The sequence below is a fragment of the Dasypus novemcinctus genome, chromosome 9, assembly GCF_030445035.2.
Source record: "Dasypus novemcinctus isolate mDasNov1 chromosome 9, mDasNov1.1.hap2, whole genome shotgun sequence".
Lineage (NCBI taxonomy): Eukaryota > Metazoa > Chordata > Mammalia > Cingulata > Dasypodidae > Dasypus > Dasypus novemcinctus.
Window position 1 is genome coordinate 93,400,123 of NC_080681.1, and position 17,275 is coordinate 93,417,397.

A 17,275-nucleotide genomic window follows, 5' to 3' on the forward strand; every position below is an offset into this window, starting at 1 on the left:
TTGCCCATCATCTACTATCTACCACTACAATAGCTTATTAATCAGTTTCCCCTTATCTTAATTTGCCAGAGCTACTATGACAAATACTACACAGTGGGTTGGTTTACATTACAAGAATTTATCGGCTCATAGTTTCAAGGCTAGGAGTCCAAAACCAAGATATTGGCAAAGCCATGCTTTCTCCCAGAGTTAGCAACATTCTGATGATAGCATTCCTCCATCACCTGGTAACATCCTTGGTTTCTTCCTGTGTCTTTCTCTGATTTCTGACTTCTACTCACATGTCCAGTTTCTTCTTTATAAGGCCTCATATGGATTAAGGCCCATCTTGATTCTGTTTGGCCACACCTAAATTGATCTTTGAACATCCTGTTCACAAATGAGTCGCAACTCTAACTCACCTCTTCTTTTGTATTTTTTTCACCATATTAAAAAATTTTTTTAAAGATAACATAGATCACACAAAATGTTACGTTAACAAATATAAGAGGTTCCCATATACCCCACTCTCTACACCCCCCCCAACTCATCTTAACATACTCAAAACTACTGTTTTACAAATGGGCTAACACTCATAGGAATTGAATTAAGACTTGGATATGTCTTTTATGAGGTACTTAATAAAATCCCCCAAATCCCTGTTTTAGTTTTGTAGGCTGCTCAAAGCAAATACCATGAAATGGGTCAGGTTAAACAATGGGAATTTATTCATTTACAGTTTTGAGGCTGGGAAAATATCCAAATCAGAGCATCAAGATGATGCTTCTTCCCAAAGACCAACTGCCAGCAATCCTTGGCTCCTTTGTCACAAGGCAAGGCACATGACAGTGTCTGCTGGTCCCTCCCTTCTCTTCTGGGTTTCACTGATTTCAGCTTCTTACTTCTGTGGCTTTCTCTCTCACATCTTAATTCATTAGTTTATAAAGGATTCCAAAAATGGGATTAAGACCCATCCTGATTGAGGTGGGTCACACCTTAACTAAAGTAAGCTCATCAAAAGGTCCTTCTTACAATGGGTTCCCACCCACAGGAATGGATTAGATTTAAGAACGTATTTCAGCTTCAAACCACCATAATCCCCCATACATACAGTGTAGAGCAGGGCTTCTTAACAAGGGGTCCATGAGCTTGAATTTAAATTCAAAAAAACATTATTCTTGTGGGGACATGTTGGTACAGGTATGATATATTTATTAAATAAGGCACAGTATAGTATGGACTTGGTAAGGGGCCCATGGCTTTCACCTGACTGGCAAAGGGGTCCATGGAACAAAAAAGGTTAAGAACCCCTGGTGTAGTGTTCCTCCCCTGCTTTCCTTCATACTAAAATAAGTTCACATTCATTCACAACCTATGAGGTTCTGTACAATCTTACTGCTACTCTTTCTCTAACCTAATTTTCCTCCACTCTCACTTTTGCTCAGTCAGTTCTAGCCATACTTACCTCCCTTCTATTCTTGAAACACATTTCCACCTCAGAATCTTTGTACTCGTTATACCTTCAACTTGGAACTTTATTCCATCAGATCTTCATAAAACTTGTGCGGTTACCTCATTTTGGGGCTCTATGCAAGTGTTATCTCCTCAGAAATAACTTCCCTTATTATTCTATCTAAAATAGTACCCCTTCCCAACCTATCTCCTTATCTTATTTTAGTTTTCATCATAGTACTTACAACTATCTGGCATTGTATTGTATATTTCTTTGTTCGTTTATTTTCTGTCTGCTCCATTAGTAGGTAAGCTCCATGAGCATAGAAAAGATGTCTTTTTGTTCACTGTTCTATCCCCAGGGCTTAGAACAGTGCCTAACCTGTAGTAACTGCTCAGTAGGTATTTGTGGAATGAATTAGATATCCCTTACCTCAAGAATTCTCAGTTTTAGAAGGAAACAGATGATTTGAGTAAAATTGAGATGTGCTCTAACTGAGATATCTACCTAATGCTTTGCAGATGCAGGGTGGTGGGAGGGAATTTTCACTTAGTTGGGAGCTGGTCTGAGAAGGTCTCAATAAGGTGGTGTCCCTTAGTGTTGATATATTTGACACTGATGAGGATTGAGAGTTCAGCTTTGTAAAGGAATAGTGTCCAGAAAACAGTGTAGTTGGATTGTAGAGGTGGATGGTGGAAAGTAACATCAGATATGACTGAAGAACAAGGTAGGGGCAGAGTCACAAAGTGCTTCGATAACAGGGTAAAGGTTGTGCGTTTTTGCCTTAAAAGTAATAGGGAGCAAAGGTTTTTAAGGTAAGGAGAAATGCTGTCAGATTTATATCTCCATCTGTTTCAGTATTCCACACTGCAGTAGTATACTAAAACTTCAAGTAGATTAATATAAAAAGCCCCTGACTTGGTTGTTAGGGCTCAGTCTCAAAACTTCAGTCCTTATCCCCACTTACTGTGTGACCTGGGGAAGGCATCATTTCCTCTTCTGAGCCTCAGATCTTCATTCTTAGCAGGAGAGGATTGTACACTTCCAACTCCAAGCCTATGGTTCTGTTGGTATGCCTCGACTTCAACTTAGCTCTAAGATACCTTGGAAAGAAAATTTTATCATTTTTTCCTCATCTGCCAGAAATAATTTAAAACTTCCAACTCTAGCCAAACTAAATTCATTTCTCTTTTGAGATTTTTCCAACATTGGGCCAAATGCCAGGGAACTAGCTCCTAGGTATAAAACTATCTGAGCAGAGCTGGCAAGTCCTTTTTCCTTCTGGCTGGGATGGGCATTCAGGGGGAAGGAGGAGGTGATAGCATGAGTCTTTTTCTTGCAGTTGTGATTCCAAAGAATCCCTATCCTGCGTCTGATGTGAACACTGAGAAGCCCAGCATCCAGAGCAGCACCAAAACTGTCTTGGAGCATCAACCAGGGCAGAGGGGGCGTAAACCAGGAAAGAAGCGGGGCCGGACACCCAAGACCCTAATTCCCCATCCCATCTCCACCCCATCCAAGTCAGCTGAACCTTTGAAATTCCCAAAGAAGAGGGGTCCCAAACCTGGCAGTAAGGTAGGTAAAAATGTGGATTTCCATAGAAAGGAATAGTGGTTAAAAAGGGATAACTCATCTATATCATCCATCTTGGAAAAGGGCATGTCTGACCCTCTTCTCCACCTTGTGTGTGCTTTGAAGAAGAATCACCTAGATTATCACCCTCACTTATCCTACTTACCTGGAAGTTGATAATATTAGTGATGGGATGGGAAATAAATTTTGACTAGGAAAGTTTCTCACTTTTGAGAGGATTCTGATCTAACATCTTCCATAAGTAAGAAGGCCATGATCTATGTTAACCTTCCCAAAAGTCGATGCCCAGGCATGTGAAGAGAGAGAGAAAATTGATTCTATAATGTATTTATTTTTCTATCCTCATCCTCTCTTCTAAAAAGAATTATTGAATACCTACCAGGTTTCATGCTTTGTATTGGACACTGTTACCTACTTATCACATGATCTTCACAAACCCCTTATAAAATCAGTAGTATTACTCTTATTTACAGTTAAGCTGTGACTTAGAAATGTGAAATGACTTCCCTAGGATAGCTAGTAAATGGCAAAGGCTGCAGAGATTGGTCCCCAGCTCTTCTAACTGCAGGTCACTGCTGCCCTACCACAGTCACTCTCACTTTTTCTGAGGGAGATAATACTTACCTCTAGTGTGGGAAAAGACTGCTGAGTCATGCGTCACTGAGCACTGAAAGTGCTGAAATTATCAGTTACTGTTACTGAAAGTATCAGTTCCTCTTAGTCAGGACAGTTCTTCATTAGGATTGTTCTTCATTAGTTATCTCCCTAGGCGAGCCATCAATATAGAAAGAAAGCTTCTCAGCTGCTCTCTGGAGCCTCCTTTGACATTATCTCCTCCACTCTCTGAATCTCCCTCCAGAATTAGACTGCATGAGTTCCAATGTGGTATTGATATCACTTCTTCCTTGGCATGTCATTCCCTAGTCTGATAAGTTCTTCTATAGGTTTTATTTGTTTGTTTGTTTGTTCATTTGTTTGTTTGTTTAGTCATTCCAGCTGACTTCTGTCTTCCTGGAATGTAACCTCAAGATTAAGAACTTAATTTTTTTTATCTTGTTTCTCCTGCAGTAGCTTGCATCTTAGTCACTTGTAAGATGTTGGGTAGATACAAAATGGATGGGTGGGTGGGGGGGTGGATGGATGGATGAATGGATGATTTTCATCATAATGTTACCAACCTCAGTTTTCTCTTATTTATTGGCTTTGAATTCTCGATGTCATATCCTGACCTTTGTGTAGCACATATGCCTCTTCTGATCTTTCACCATTAACCTCTAACCTAGGACCTGATTCATTTTTGTCTCTATTACTCTCTTTTTACTCTAAAGTTGTAGAGGAAAGGCTAAAGGCCCTAAGGGATGCTGAGGCCAGAGAAGCCATAATTTGAATATGAGTACATCTTAAAGACAATCAAGATAAAGAGGGAGCAGGTTTGTCAGTGGGGCTCCGAAGACAGAACCAGACCAATAAGCAGAAACTCAAGCAGATAGGTTTTGTGTTAACATAAAAGGAAAAGTTAAATCTATCCAAAAGCATAAGTAGTGAGCCCCCCATCTCTAGAGGTATTTCATCAGGGACTGGATTACCATTTGGAGGGGATGTTTTCAGGGAGAAAGAAGTAGAAGTTTTGGATGGATGGTTGAATTAAATGGTGTTTAAGAAAACCCACAATTATGATTCTATGATTGCCTCTGCTCTGTGCCCTCAGACAGAACAGTCTTCTTTATTTCTTTCCAACCTTCTTGATAATCATAATTCTCATTATCCTATATTTGATGTCCTGGTATTGACCACCTAATTCCCCTCCCTGTTCTTTTACCTTCTCCTACAAGTGTATATTTCTTCCACTTCACCCACAAGCCTTATATGCCTTTCAGAAGTAAAATGGTGCTGTGGCTGGAGCCTAGGCTTTGAAGCCAGATAGACTCCATTGTTTACCAACTTTATGACTTTGGAATTTTCTTGGGTTTGTTTCTCTGAGGTCCAGTGCTTTCATTCATAAAATGGAGATGAGGTAATGTGCCAATAGGAATAGTACATGTAAATGCATCTCTCTCAAACAGTAATGATGCCTTCCATCTTTCTGCTTTTTTCCTTCAGGAACCCATGAAATCCTACCACCAGCTCAGTGAAGTTTAGCTGGTATTTGCCTTCTTCCCTGACTCATTACTTATTTGGAGCTTAATGTTGTAAAAGGGTTTGCAGCCTTATTGCTTTCACAGACAAGGCCATCCTTTTATATACCTGCTGTCATTGGTGTTGTCTCTTTAGATAGTATACTTCTAGAAAGCAGATTGCATTAAACAGCTCCTAGCAGTGGAATCTGTACGGTAGATTTAGTAAAAAGAGATTTCTGAATTCTGGTGATGGTTTTGTTTTCCTTGCATTCAGAAAGTCTTTTAGAAACTATTTCTTGGAAAGAAACTTCTGATATCCTACAACTACTTCTCTCCAGATCCTAACCTCAACAGCAAAGAAGAGATAAGAGATTTCTCTCAAATCTTCCTTATTACTTCCCCCATTAATGGTGACCTATACTATATATTTCATTGAAAAATATTGAGACTTATTATATGCCTAGCATGGTACGTGCCTAGCATGGAACTCAGAGATGAATCAGACCCTTGAGGAGCTGTAGGGCAATAGGGAACATTGGTATGTAAACATATAATGACAATTTATTGTGATAAATGCAACAACACAGAGTACAGAAGTAGCATAGAAGAGATAGTAATTAACTTGGGAATTTTGGAAAGCTTCCTGAATGAACAGAAATTTGTAAGAGTGCAAAAAGGAAAAAAGGTCATTCTATGCAGAAGGGATAGTTTGTTATTGTAAAGGCATGGAGCAGGTAAAACTGCAGTTTTTAGAGAACTAATATAGTTAGATATTACTTGAATATAAGATCTAAGGTAGGAATAACATAATGATCTAAAGAGGCAGGCAGGGAAGTAGTTTGTAGAATTAGGGGAAGGGACATTTTCCACTTTTAAAGGGAGAGAAATAAAGTACAAGATAACATCAAAGCAGGCTTAAGCTAAAAAAAACAAAAACAAAAAAATCAAGAAAAAAAAGGTAGACTTAAGCCATAGCAATATTTTTTTCCTTTTTGTTTTTGTCTTCACAACTAATAAAGGATCTAGACCTTTATATGGTAATATTGAATCTTGTGTAAAAAGCAGTGAGTTAAGCTCTGGCTCTGCAGAAGCTCAGAGTCTTGTACAAGAAAGTGTTTACTAAGCATCTACTATGTGTGTAACATTAGTTTAGAGCCTGTGTAGAAAGATAAAACAGTCCCATGCACAAATGAATGAATTAAGTGCTAGGAATAGAGGAATGAGAAGACAAGTGACCTATCATGGGTAGCAAACTTTTCCCCATCCATTTTGACAGAGGAAACCTCGGACTTTGCTGAACCCACCACCCACCTCACCAACAACCAGCACCCCTGAACCGGATACCAGCACTGTGCCCCAAGATGCTGCCACCATCCCCAGCTCAGCCATGCAGGCCCCCACAGGTAAGAGCTGATCACGGAACTAGCTGTTACAAGCTCCAGGCCCCAGAATCTATACTTTTTCTTACCTCACACCAATAATTAGCCCCTGTCCATTTGTAAACCTAAGTAGAGTCTTTAAAAATTTTTTATCTTTGGCATTTGAAATAGTCTGAGAGAAACCTTCGATCTGTCATAACAATCAAAGAAACTTGGGTAGGTGTTCTTTGAACTTGGTGTTGGGGACCTGGAGCAGGTGCAGGCCCAGCACGAGGAGATCCCTGGCCCAGTTTGTAACAATAATCATCCTTCCCAGTTAGGGACCCTGCCTTGTTAGAGGTGTCTTCCACAGACCATGTGCTTATCACAGTAGTGCTGCCACCACTCAAGTATGTCTGGAACTCCTCTGATTTTATTTTAACATCACTGATGGTGACAAATCTTAGTTCTAGGATAGTGAACTTAATTTTGGAGACCATCCACCAAATGGTTGATTCAAAGCAAAATGTGGTGCTAAGGTGAATAGGTCTGAGTTATGTATATCTATTCCCATTTCATAAACTCTGAAAGCTATGAGTTACCCCTTTAGAATGGATGTATAGCCTCCCAATGAGATAACTATAAAGAACAATACTCATTTCATGTTTTATGTATAAATTAAAATACCTGTGTCAAACCTTACTCTTATTACTTGCAGACACTCTGCCATCTTTAGAGAGGTCTAAGCAATTGGAATGATGTCCATGGAAGTTAGGATGGTCATTTTCTTAGAATGGTTTGAGTATGTCTTGGCCTAAATCCTATAATGTTAGAACTTCAAGGAAAGGCCCTGTCATTATTTCCTCTCCAAATAACCTTAAGAAGTCAGTGGAGCCTGCCTGTAGCATGTATACATCTGTAGTCAGGGTCCTATCATATGATTTCTCCAAATATGTTATCTGCATTCAGCTCCAGTCAATTACTAGATTTGTTTTAGTCTAAAAGTGTCAGGCGCCTTACCCCTGAGCTCCATAGAGGAGAATGTAAGGACAGTTGTCCACCTGGGTGAAAATACTGATGACATTTTCCAATCTGATTACATGCCCCCTAGATGCCTGTATACCTGCTTGTTTTAGGCCACTTCATTCCAGATACCATTTAGGTGCCTTTTCAACAATAATAAGACCCCCAGCACCAGGACTTTCATGACTGTGCCTCACTATTCCTTTTAAATAATGCACACTATCTGTACTGGCAATCTCTTGCTAGCCTCCCTCCCTTTGCCTGGATCTCACAGTCTAGCTAAGGTGGAAGCTTCTTTGTATCCTTGTCTCCTGCTCATGCCAGGTGATAGCAGTTTTGGCTAATCACTGTGTTACTGTCTCATGACTGGGCCTTGGCTCACTCTATGTAATACTAATCTCACTTCCCCCTCTGAGCCTCAGTTTCAATACAATAATGTGATTAGACATAGTTGCCTTTATATTCCCTTCAAATATGAACAATAAAAGCTATCTTATATTGAATGCTATATGTCACACTGTATCCTTTGTTACCTACCTTTCATTTTTTTACCTACATAACATTTTTTTAAAGATTTATTTTATTATTTATTTCTCCTTACCCCCTTGTTGCCTGCACCCACTGTTTCTGTTCATTGTGTGCTCGTCTTCCTTTTAAGGAGGCACCAGGAACAAACCCAGAACCTCCCATGTGGGAGGGAGATGCCCAATCACTTGAGCTACCTCCACTCCCTGCTTTGTTGTGTGTCTCGTTATGTTTTCCTCCTTGTGTCTCTTGGTGCATCATTTTGTTGCGCCAGCCCATCGCAACAGCTCACTGTCTTTCTTGTCTTCTCCAGAAGGCACCAGGAACTGAACCTGGGACCTTTCATGTGGTAAGTGGGAGTCTAGTTGCTTCAGCCACATCTGCTTCCCTGCATAACCTTTTAAAAATTATTTTGAGGGAAACAGATGTGGCTCGGTGGTTGAGCACCTGCTTCCCATGTACAAGGTCCCAGGTTCAATCGCTGATACCTCCTAAAAATATATGTATATGGTTTTTAAAAAATATTTATTTATTTATTTCTCTCCCCCACCCCCCCATCCCAGTTGTCTGTTCTCTCTGTCTATTTGCTGTGTCGTCAGCGGCACAGGAATCTGTGTTTCTTTTCGTTGCGTCATCTTGTGTCAGCTCTCTGTGTGTGCGGCACCATTCCTGGGCAGGTTGCACTTTCTTTCACACTGGGCAGCTCTCCTTACGGGGCACACTCCTTGTGCGTGGGGCTCCCCTATGCAGGGGACACCCCTGCATGGCATGGCACTCCTTGCACGCATCAGCACTGCGCATGGGCCAGCTCCACAAGGATCAAGGAGGCCCAGGGTTTGAACCGCGGACCTCCCATGTGGTAGACAGATGCCCTAACCACTGGGCCAAGTCCGCCGCCCTGTATATGTTTTTTTACCAGCATTATACATGGTCATAGTTTAAAGAACAGTAGAGCTACAAGACGTATTACAAAAACAAAACAAACTTCTCCCCAGTCCCCTGCTACTTACTGATCTCCAGAGGCAGTCTCTTTCAATTCAGCTGATTCTTTTAATCAACTCCATATATCTTTTTCAGCTTTAGACATTTTTCTATTGATTACCTACTATAGAAGATGAGGATTTAATTCTCCTTAATCTTGCCCCATACCTACCCATACATACTTCTGTATCCCAATATAGTGATAATATAAATTTGATTAGATAAAAATTCAGTGTTTTTGTTATTATGACTATTTAAATACTCTTCTCAATTGAGCCATGTACTGTACTATGATTACTTTTCCTTTGGTGCGTAACACTTTGTTTTCAAGAGAAAGTTATCTATTTACTTTATTTGTTTTTCTATGTACTTATTAATTCAACCCTAAACTCTCTTCCTACTATATATATCTCTAACATTAAAACACATTAGATATTCTATCCACATCAGAATCTATTCGAAATCTTCTGAGTTCTTTGAGAGTTGCTAGTTCTTTTGTGTTAGATCCCTCGTTTGCTCTTTCCCATGTCTTCCTCTTAGAGTTTCATTCTTAGTGTTGTATGAAACCTGTTTACTTTCTTTGAAGTGTCTCTTTCTGCCAAGTATTCTAAAATTCCATCTTGGATATGAGAATTTTCACCTAACCTATCGGACACTTGATGGGCCCATTCCATTTTTTAGTTTGATGACATTTTCTTAAATTATTTCATCAACGATTTTCTCCTACTCCTTTTTCTCTCTTTATTCTTTCTGGCATACCTCATATTTCAGATGCTGGACCTCTTAAACAGGCCCTCTAATATTCTTACCCCTTCTCCCTTCTCTCCTATTCTCTTTTTGTTCAACTTTCTTCAAGTCTTTTTCAACTGTATCTTCCAAACTATGTACTGAGGTTTAATTTGTCATCTTATTTTTAAAATTATTTGTTACATCAGTGGAATTTCCCAAAATATGTTTGGTGGAAAACCAGTCCTGCAAAATTGTTCTGCATAAAAGGATTTTATGTAGCTACATTCATTTGGGAAATGCTTATAATCTACTTCCCCACTCTTGGAAATTTACATCTGCTATCAAGAACTCTTTTTTGTTGTTGTTCTCTGAATTTTTTTTTTAACAGCATCCAATTCTAATTTCATGGATACAAAAGAAAACCAAAGCATTATGTTATAGAAAAATATCTTTATGACCTCAAGATTAAAAGAACTTTTTAAGTAAGACAATAAGCATAAAACCAAAAAAGGAAAGAGTGATATCCTCAACTATATTAAAATTTAGACAATTCATTGCTTCTGTACAGGGCATCACCTGGAGTGTCTCACTTGGGACTGGAGAATCCATTTCTAGGATGGCTCATTCACATGGCTAGCCAAATCAGTGCTGGCTGTTGGTTCCAGATAACCTTTCCAAAGGGTAGTTTAGGCTTTCTGGAATCATGGTGGCTGGGTTCCAAGCATATGTATACCAAGGGGCAGGAAGTGAAGTTCCCATTTTCTTAAGGCCTGAGTCTAGAAATTAGGATCATTTCCACTATAATCTATTGAACAATCAGTTACAGAGCCCAGATTCAAGAGCGGGGAATTAGACCACACCTCTCAATGGGAGAAGTGTCGAATTTTGAAACCATATTATAGAGCTGCCTCAGTCTCAGTCTGCTCTCTGGAAATACATTATTTATGTTTTTTCCACTTGCAAATTTATTCTTCCCCTTGCAAGATTCCCCATCAAAATAGCAACAGGCTCAGGGTTCAGGATCTCACCATGTAAATCTGGTCCAAGGTGCATATGAGGCCTCTCAGGTGTACTTTCTCAGGTATGATTCTTTTTGATCTAGATGGTGAACTAAAAAGTGAAGAAACAACTTGTCTGCTTCTCATAGACCCAACATATAGTAAGTGACAGGCATAGGATAACTTTTATAGATACTTCCATCCAAAAGGGAGGAAAACTCAAGACGCAGCAGTCCTGGGTCTATAGAAATGCTGAAATCCAGCTGGTCACATGTTGCCAACTTCTTTTTTTTTCCCATTATCCAAATTTATTTATTTTTTCCAACTTCTTAATTAGGTTCAATCTAACTTTCTGGGAGTTGTTTTCCATGGCTCTTGGTTTTGTCCTCTGAATCATCCTTTCTGTAAGAAAATTGAGGTTGCTTTCTTAGCTGTCTTTCTGCCTGTAAAAGGTCGCGATCCAAAGGATTCTTTTCAATTTGTACCATACTGTCCCTTTTTTGTCCAAGCTGGTAGTGATTCCACCAGAATGATTCTCTTACAACCTTGAGGGATTTTCTGTGAATATTATCAGGTTTACTTCATTAGAAAAAGCTACAACAAATCTCTTAAAGATAAGCTCTTCTGTGTTGGGTTTCCTATAGAGCTGCTCTATGACAATGCTCTTAAGATTCTTAAAAGTTATGTTAATTAAGGGAGAAAATCTATGAGGCATGCCCTTAAGATCCTTAGAGGGCTTTATTTTTGTTGTTATTTTTTTAAGAAGCTTTAGATTACATAAATGTTACATAAAATATATAGGGGATTCCCATATGCTCCACCCCCTGCCCCTCCCACACTTTACCATATCTACAACTTTCATTAGTGTCGTACATTTGCTAAAACTGATGAGCACGTATTGAAGCATTGCTACTAACTGTGGACTATAGTTTACATTATAGTTTACACTCTATCACACACAACTTTGTAGGTTATGACAAAATATGTAATGGCCTGTATCCATCATTGCAGTGTCACGCAGGACAATTTCAGTGTCTCAAAAATGCCCCATATTATACCTATTCTTCCCTCTCCCTCCCCTCAGAATCCTTACAGGGCCCTTTTTTTTTTTTTAAGATTTCTTTTATTTATTTCTCTCCCCCCCACCCCCATTCATCCTGTTGTCTGCTCTCTGTCCATATGTTGTGTGTTCTTCTGTGTCTGCTTGTATTCTCATTAGGCAGCGCTGGGAACCAATTCTGGGACCTTCCGGAATGAGAGAGGCGATTATTCTCTAGCACCAGCTCAACTCCCTGTTCTGTTATGTCTTCTTATTTTCTCTCCTCTGTGTCTCTTGTTGCATCATCTTGCTGTGCCAACTCTCCGCGTCGGCCAGCACTCCTGCACGGGGCAGCATTCCGGTGCTGAGTGGCAATTCCCAAACCGGGCAGCACTCCTGCATTGGGCAGCATTCCCACATGGGCTGGCATTCCACGTGGGCTAGCTTGCCCTCACTAGGGAGCCCAGGGCATCGAACCCTGGACTTCCGGTATGGTAGATGGGAGCCCAATTGGTAGAGCCACATTTGTTTCCCCATAGAGGGTTTTTTATTTGAAAGAGTCTATTAATCATGATCTTACCTTTCTGACATTTTAACAAAGGATTTTATTGTCCCATTCTGGATTTGGGGTTTGGCCTTTCTTAATTAGAATCTTTTGCCTCTGGAGAGACTGGCAATGAGAAACAATTATATTTGTGAGCCTACAAGTCCTAAGCTCTTTTATATTTTGTGGTGGGTTTTGTTGTTTGTTTGTTTGTTTGTTTTGAGTTCATCTCTCTTGTCCTGAATTATATCATAGACAGTGAGGAGAAGTCATGTGGCACTTCATTACTTTGTCTTGAAATCTCCTTAGCCATTTAATTGAGTTCATCAAGTATATTTCCTGTTTTCGATGTTACTGCAGTTAATAGTGTTGCCAAATATTCTAGCATCTGTCCTCTTTCTTCTATGTTCCAGTAAGATTTTCCTTACTTTCCTTTAAGCCCCCACTGACAACCTCCTCAAGGCCCTTACTGCTTCTTCTTGCTGCCTAGTCCTAAAGCCTATTAGATGTTTGTTACTGCGGTAACCCTACTATCGGTACAAACTACTGCACACCATCATAGCTTAAAATAATGTGGGCAGGGCTGGGTGGCGACATCTTGTCTTTGTTCCATGCAGTGTCAACTGGTTGGCTTGTCCAGAACTAAAGAGAGGATCTACTTCCGCCACGTGGCTGATAGGTTGGTGCTACCTGTCAATTTCCATCTTCAAGAGTCTTTCCATAGGGTGGCATGTGCTTGTGCTTCCTCAATCATGATGGTTGACTTCCAAGAGCAAATGCCATGTTCCAAGAAATAGGAAGAGAATTGAAAACTACCAGTTTCTGAACCGCTGGGGCCAGAAACTAACCCAGGGTCTTTTCTACCACAATAAATTAGTCAAGTGTCACAGAGCTTGATGGGAGAAGGGTCAAAGAATTTGGGAGCCATGTTTTAAAACTGCAACAGTCTTCTAAAGGTTTTATAGTTTTCTCTGTGTATTTCACTCTTTAATTCATATAGAATTTATTTATTTATTTATTTTTAAGATTATTTATTTATCCCCCCACCCTTGCAGCTTATTCCTTTCTTTGCTGTCTCTTCTCTGTGTCCATTCGCTGTACGTTTTTTCTGTATCTGCTTGTCTCCCTTTGTTGCGTCATCTTGCTGTGCAGCTCTCCACAGCACACGGGTCATCAGCTCTCCACGGCGCAAGGGCCGTCAGCTCTCTGCAGTGCACGGGTGAGCCTGCCTTCACAAGGAGGCCCTGGGCTATGAACCCAGGGCCTCCCATATGGTAGACGGGAGCCCAACTGATTGAGCCCCAGCTGCTTCCCTAGGATTTATTTTTTTAATCATCACTGGACTGGTTGTGTTTTTTCCTTTTCGTGTGTTCATTTAATTGAGATAAAATTTATATACAGTGAATACAGATAGTAAATGTATGATTTGATGAACCTTAATAAGTGTAAACACTCATATAACTACAACCTTAATAAAGATAAACATTTCCATCACCCCCTAAAGTTTCCTTATGCTTCCTTATAATCTCCATTCCCCACCTTTGTTCTGATTTCTATCACCATAGATTAGTTTTTCCTGTTCTTGAACTTAATATAAATGAAATCATACTATACATACTCCTTTGTATCTTCTTTCACTCAAAATAATGTTTTTGCATAGCACCCATGTGGTACCTATCAATAGGTCATTCCTTTTCACTGCCAAATGGTATTCGTGGACATATGGGTCAGTTCTAGTTTGGAGATATTATAAGTAAACTATTATGCACATTTTTATAGGTTTCTTTCTTTAGACATATGTTTTTATTTATGCTCATCACTCTTATCTGAGTTTCTGCATTTTTTGCCATTTTCAGTAGAAGACTCATGTTACTGGACATGGAAATCCTAACTATTCTTAACAGACTTCAACCAGTCCTTCTCTTATTAGACAGACCTACCTTTACACTCACCTCCAGCGGCACCTAGTGTCAATTCCTAGGCCTTTGGTCATCATTATACTTTTCTGGTTTAGGAGTCAACTTTCTTTCTTACTCTTTTTTAAAGATTTATTTTATTTATTCCCCCTGCCCCCCTTTCATTGTTTGCATTTGACTGCTCTCTGTTCATATTCTTTTTTGGAGGCACTGGGTAATGAACCTGGGACCTCCCATGTGGGAGGGAGGTGCCCAATCGCTCAAGCCATCTCCACCTCCTCTTGTTGTTTTCTCTCTGTGTCTCTTCGTTGCATCATCTTGTTGCAGCAGCTCACCATGCCAGCCTCTCACATCAGCTCACTGTCTTGCTCGTTTTCTTTAGGAAGCACTAGGAACTGAACCCAGGACTTCCCATGTGGTAGGCAGGTGCCCAACTGCTTGAGCCACATTTGCTTCCCATGAGTCAGCTTTCTTTAGTTTGCTTTGTCAGACGGTACTGTTTCAATCTGCTTTCCAGCCTCCAAAATTTTATTTTGTCTCTCTTCTTGTTATTCAACTATCATTTTAGGGGTTTTGGGAGAGAACAGACTTAAATGTCTATGTTTAATTCATCTTCACCGATCGATTTTTTCCTTCTTTCTTTTTACTCCTCTCTATCACCTTCTCCATATCCCCCACCTTTTCTCTTTTCCTTTCTCTTCTCTCCATGTTGCTTCCCCTTAGAATTAGAATTATAAATGTGCAAGAGTCCTCAGAGAGCATCTGGCTTAGGTCTTTCATTTTACAAGTATAAACCTGAGGTCCAGAGAGCCACAAGGCTTTTGCCCTCCCGCTCCTTCAGTGAGTGAGTCATGTCAGGGGAGAAAGAAGAGTACCCCTCCTCAAGGGGGCGCCTGGAAGACAGATTAAGGAAAGGAACGCATTGCCCAGCAGGCTGCTGTGGGACATCTCCAGAGTCTGTTTAGGACTCCCTCTCTCTCCTGTGCTCAGCCTTCCCCCTACCCCACCACAATGCCAGATAGAGGTGCCAACTAGGAGAGCGCCCAGCTGTCCTGACAGGAGAAACTGCAGAGACAAACATACATGTAGATGGGATCCTTCCCTCCTCATTTTTTTCCATTCCAAATTTTTTTTCTGTTTTTACTATTTCCTTTGGGCCTAAGTGTTGATATAGAAGGTAACAAAGGAAAGGGACCTAAGGCCAGAACAAAGAGCGAAACTAGTGGACAGGGGCGTGACCATTCTAAGTCCAATACCAAACACATACACCCCTAAGCACATTCTTGCTAATATCCCTGTGTTCCCACACCTCCTTACAAATGTAAGGTGAGAGGTATAATGAATATGTGAGGCAACCCAGTACAGAAAACGAAAGTACATTAATCTGGGGAATTGTTTAGACTTCCTTTTCTGTGCACAGAAGACAAAGTGCAAGTTCCGTGCTTGGCTTTTGATCTGGGCTCTTCTCCCAGAAGGCTGTGTTCCCGGAGCTTTTGGTCCTGGAATTTGGGCTGGCGGCAGCTGGACACAGCCACCCTCTATCTCCCCCAATATTTCACCACCTTAGCAGCTGGGAATCCTGCTAGGAACCAGAGCCCAGGGTGAACAAGACAGAAGAAAGCACTGTTCCCCGACTTCTCTACCCTGGAGACTCTTTAAGCTTCTTTAATTCTTTGTCTCCTGCAGTTTGTATTTACTTGAACAAGAACGGCAGCACAGGCCCCCACTTAGATAAGAAGAAGGTCCAGCAGCTCCCTGACCATTTTGGGCCTGCTCGTGCCTCCGTGGTGTTGCAGCAGGCTGTCCAGGCTTGCATCGACTGTGCTTATCACCAGAAAACCGTCTTCAGCTTCCTCAAACAGGGCCACGGTGGAGAGGTCATCTCAGGTAAGCACCTTGGTTTGGTATGACTCCTAGTCAGGGGGGCAGCCTTCCCAGCTGGCCAACTTCTGACAAGATATCCTGGCTCCAACTTCACACCTATAGGTTCTGGGGAAAAAGGTATTCCATTGTTCAGAGAGCCCTCACCTTTAACTCCTAGAGCCCCTCCGAGCCTGATGCATACCTCTACCAAGTAGAACACCCACACAAACTCTGCTTAACTGCGCCTCTCAGGGACTCCTGTCCTGTATACCTGCTCAGCTTCTCCATACAGAAAATATGTGAGTGTGTTGCTTTAAAGGTGTTCCAAATGATAGGCTCTAATGTGGCAACAAGAGTTTTCCATCCTGCTATAGCCTCCCACCTGTCTTCAGGGATCCCTCATTCTTTAGCATCCCAGGCCTAAGCCCACCCTGATTCAAATGAGTCAAATCCCAGAGCAAAATGGGAAAACTCATTCCCTCTTTCCTTCCTGTTAGGAGAGTTTAATTCAACTGCATGGTATAGTTTGCCTTCACTGAAAATATCCACTTCTTCTACTGTGCCCTCGTTCTATTTCAGTTTTCCCATGTCCCAAACCCTATACTTTACCCACCAAATCTGTGAAGACTTGACCTAGAATCTTTCAATCTTAACTGTATTCCATTCCATACTTCCCCACCCCTCCTCCCTAACAAGTTGCAATAGCCTCAGGAAACACAGCTGACAGCAGACCCCATAAATAACCGAAACGTATTCTTTTACCAAACATTTATTGAGCCCTTACTATATGTCAGGTATTAGCCACCATACACTGGCGGGGAAGAAGTGGGAGAATGAAGATAACAGACTCAGGCTTTGCCCTGGTGGGAAAAAAATAATATAAACAAGGAAGCAGATGTCACTCAACTGATAGAACATCTGCCTACCATATGGAGGGTCCAGGGTTCTATACCAAGGGCCTCCTGACCCAAATGGTAAGCTGGCCCATGCGCAGTGCTGCTGCACACAGGTGCCCCACACGCAAGGAGTGCACCCCGCAAGGAGAGCCACCCCACGTGAAAAAAAAAAGCGCAGCCCACCCAGAAGGGGTGCCACACACACGGAGAGCTGACACAGCAAGACGGTGCAACAAAAAAGAGATGCAGTTTCCCAGTGCC

The 17,275-nt window shown here is 41.0% G+C and overlaps 1 protein-coding gene across 9 annotated transcripts in view; it reads left to right on the forward strand.

Annotated features, from left to right (window-relative positions):
- Window positions 1-17,275, forward strand: part of SCMH1 (Scm polycomb group protein homolog 1) — a 198,985-nt gene that overhangs the window by 129,546 nt on the left and 52,164 nt on the right. For all 9 annotated transcript variants that reach the window (XM_058303796.2, XM_071217521.1, XM_058303797.1 and 6 more), the window contains 3 exons: window positions 2,775-3,007; window positions 6,419-6,545; window positions 15,942-16,142. In XM_058303796.2, coding sequence (XP_058159779.1) covers window positions 2,775-3,007; window positions 6,419-6,545; window positions 15,942-16,142 — 561 coding nt within the window. The remainder of the gene's footprint in view (window positions 1-2,774; window positions 3,008-6,418; window positions 6,546-15,941; window positions 16,143-17,275) is intronic.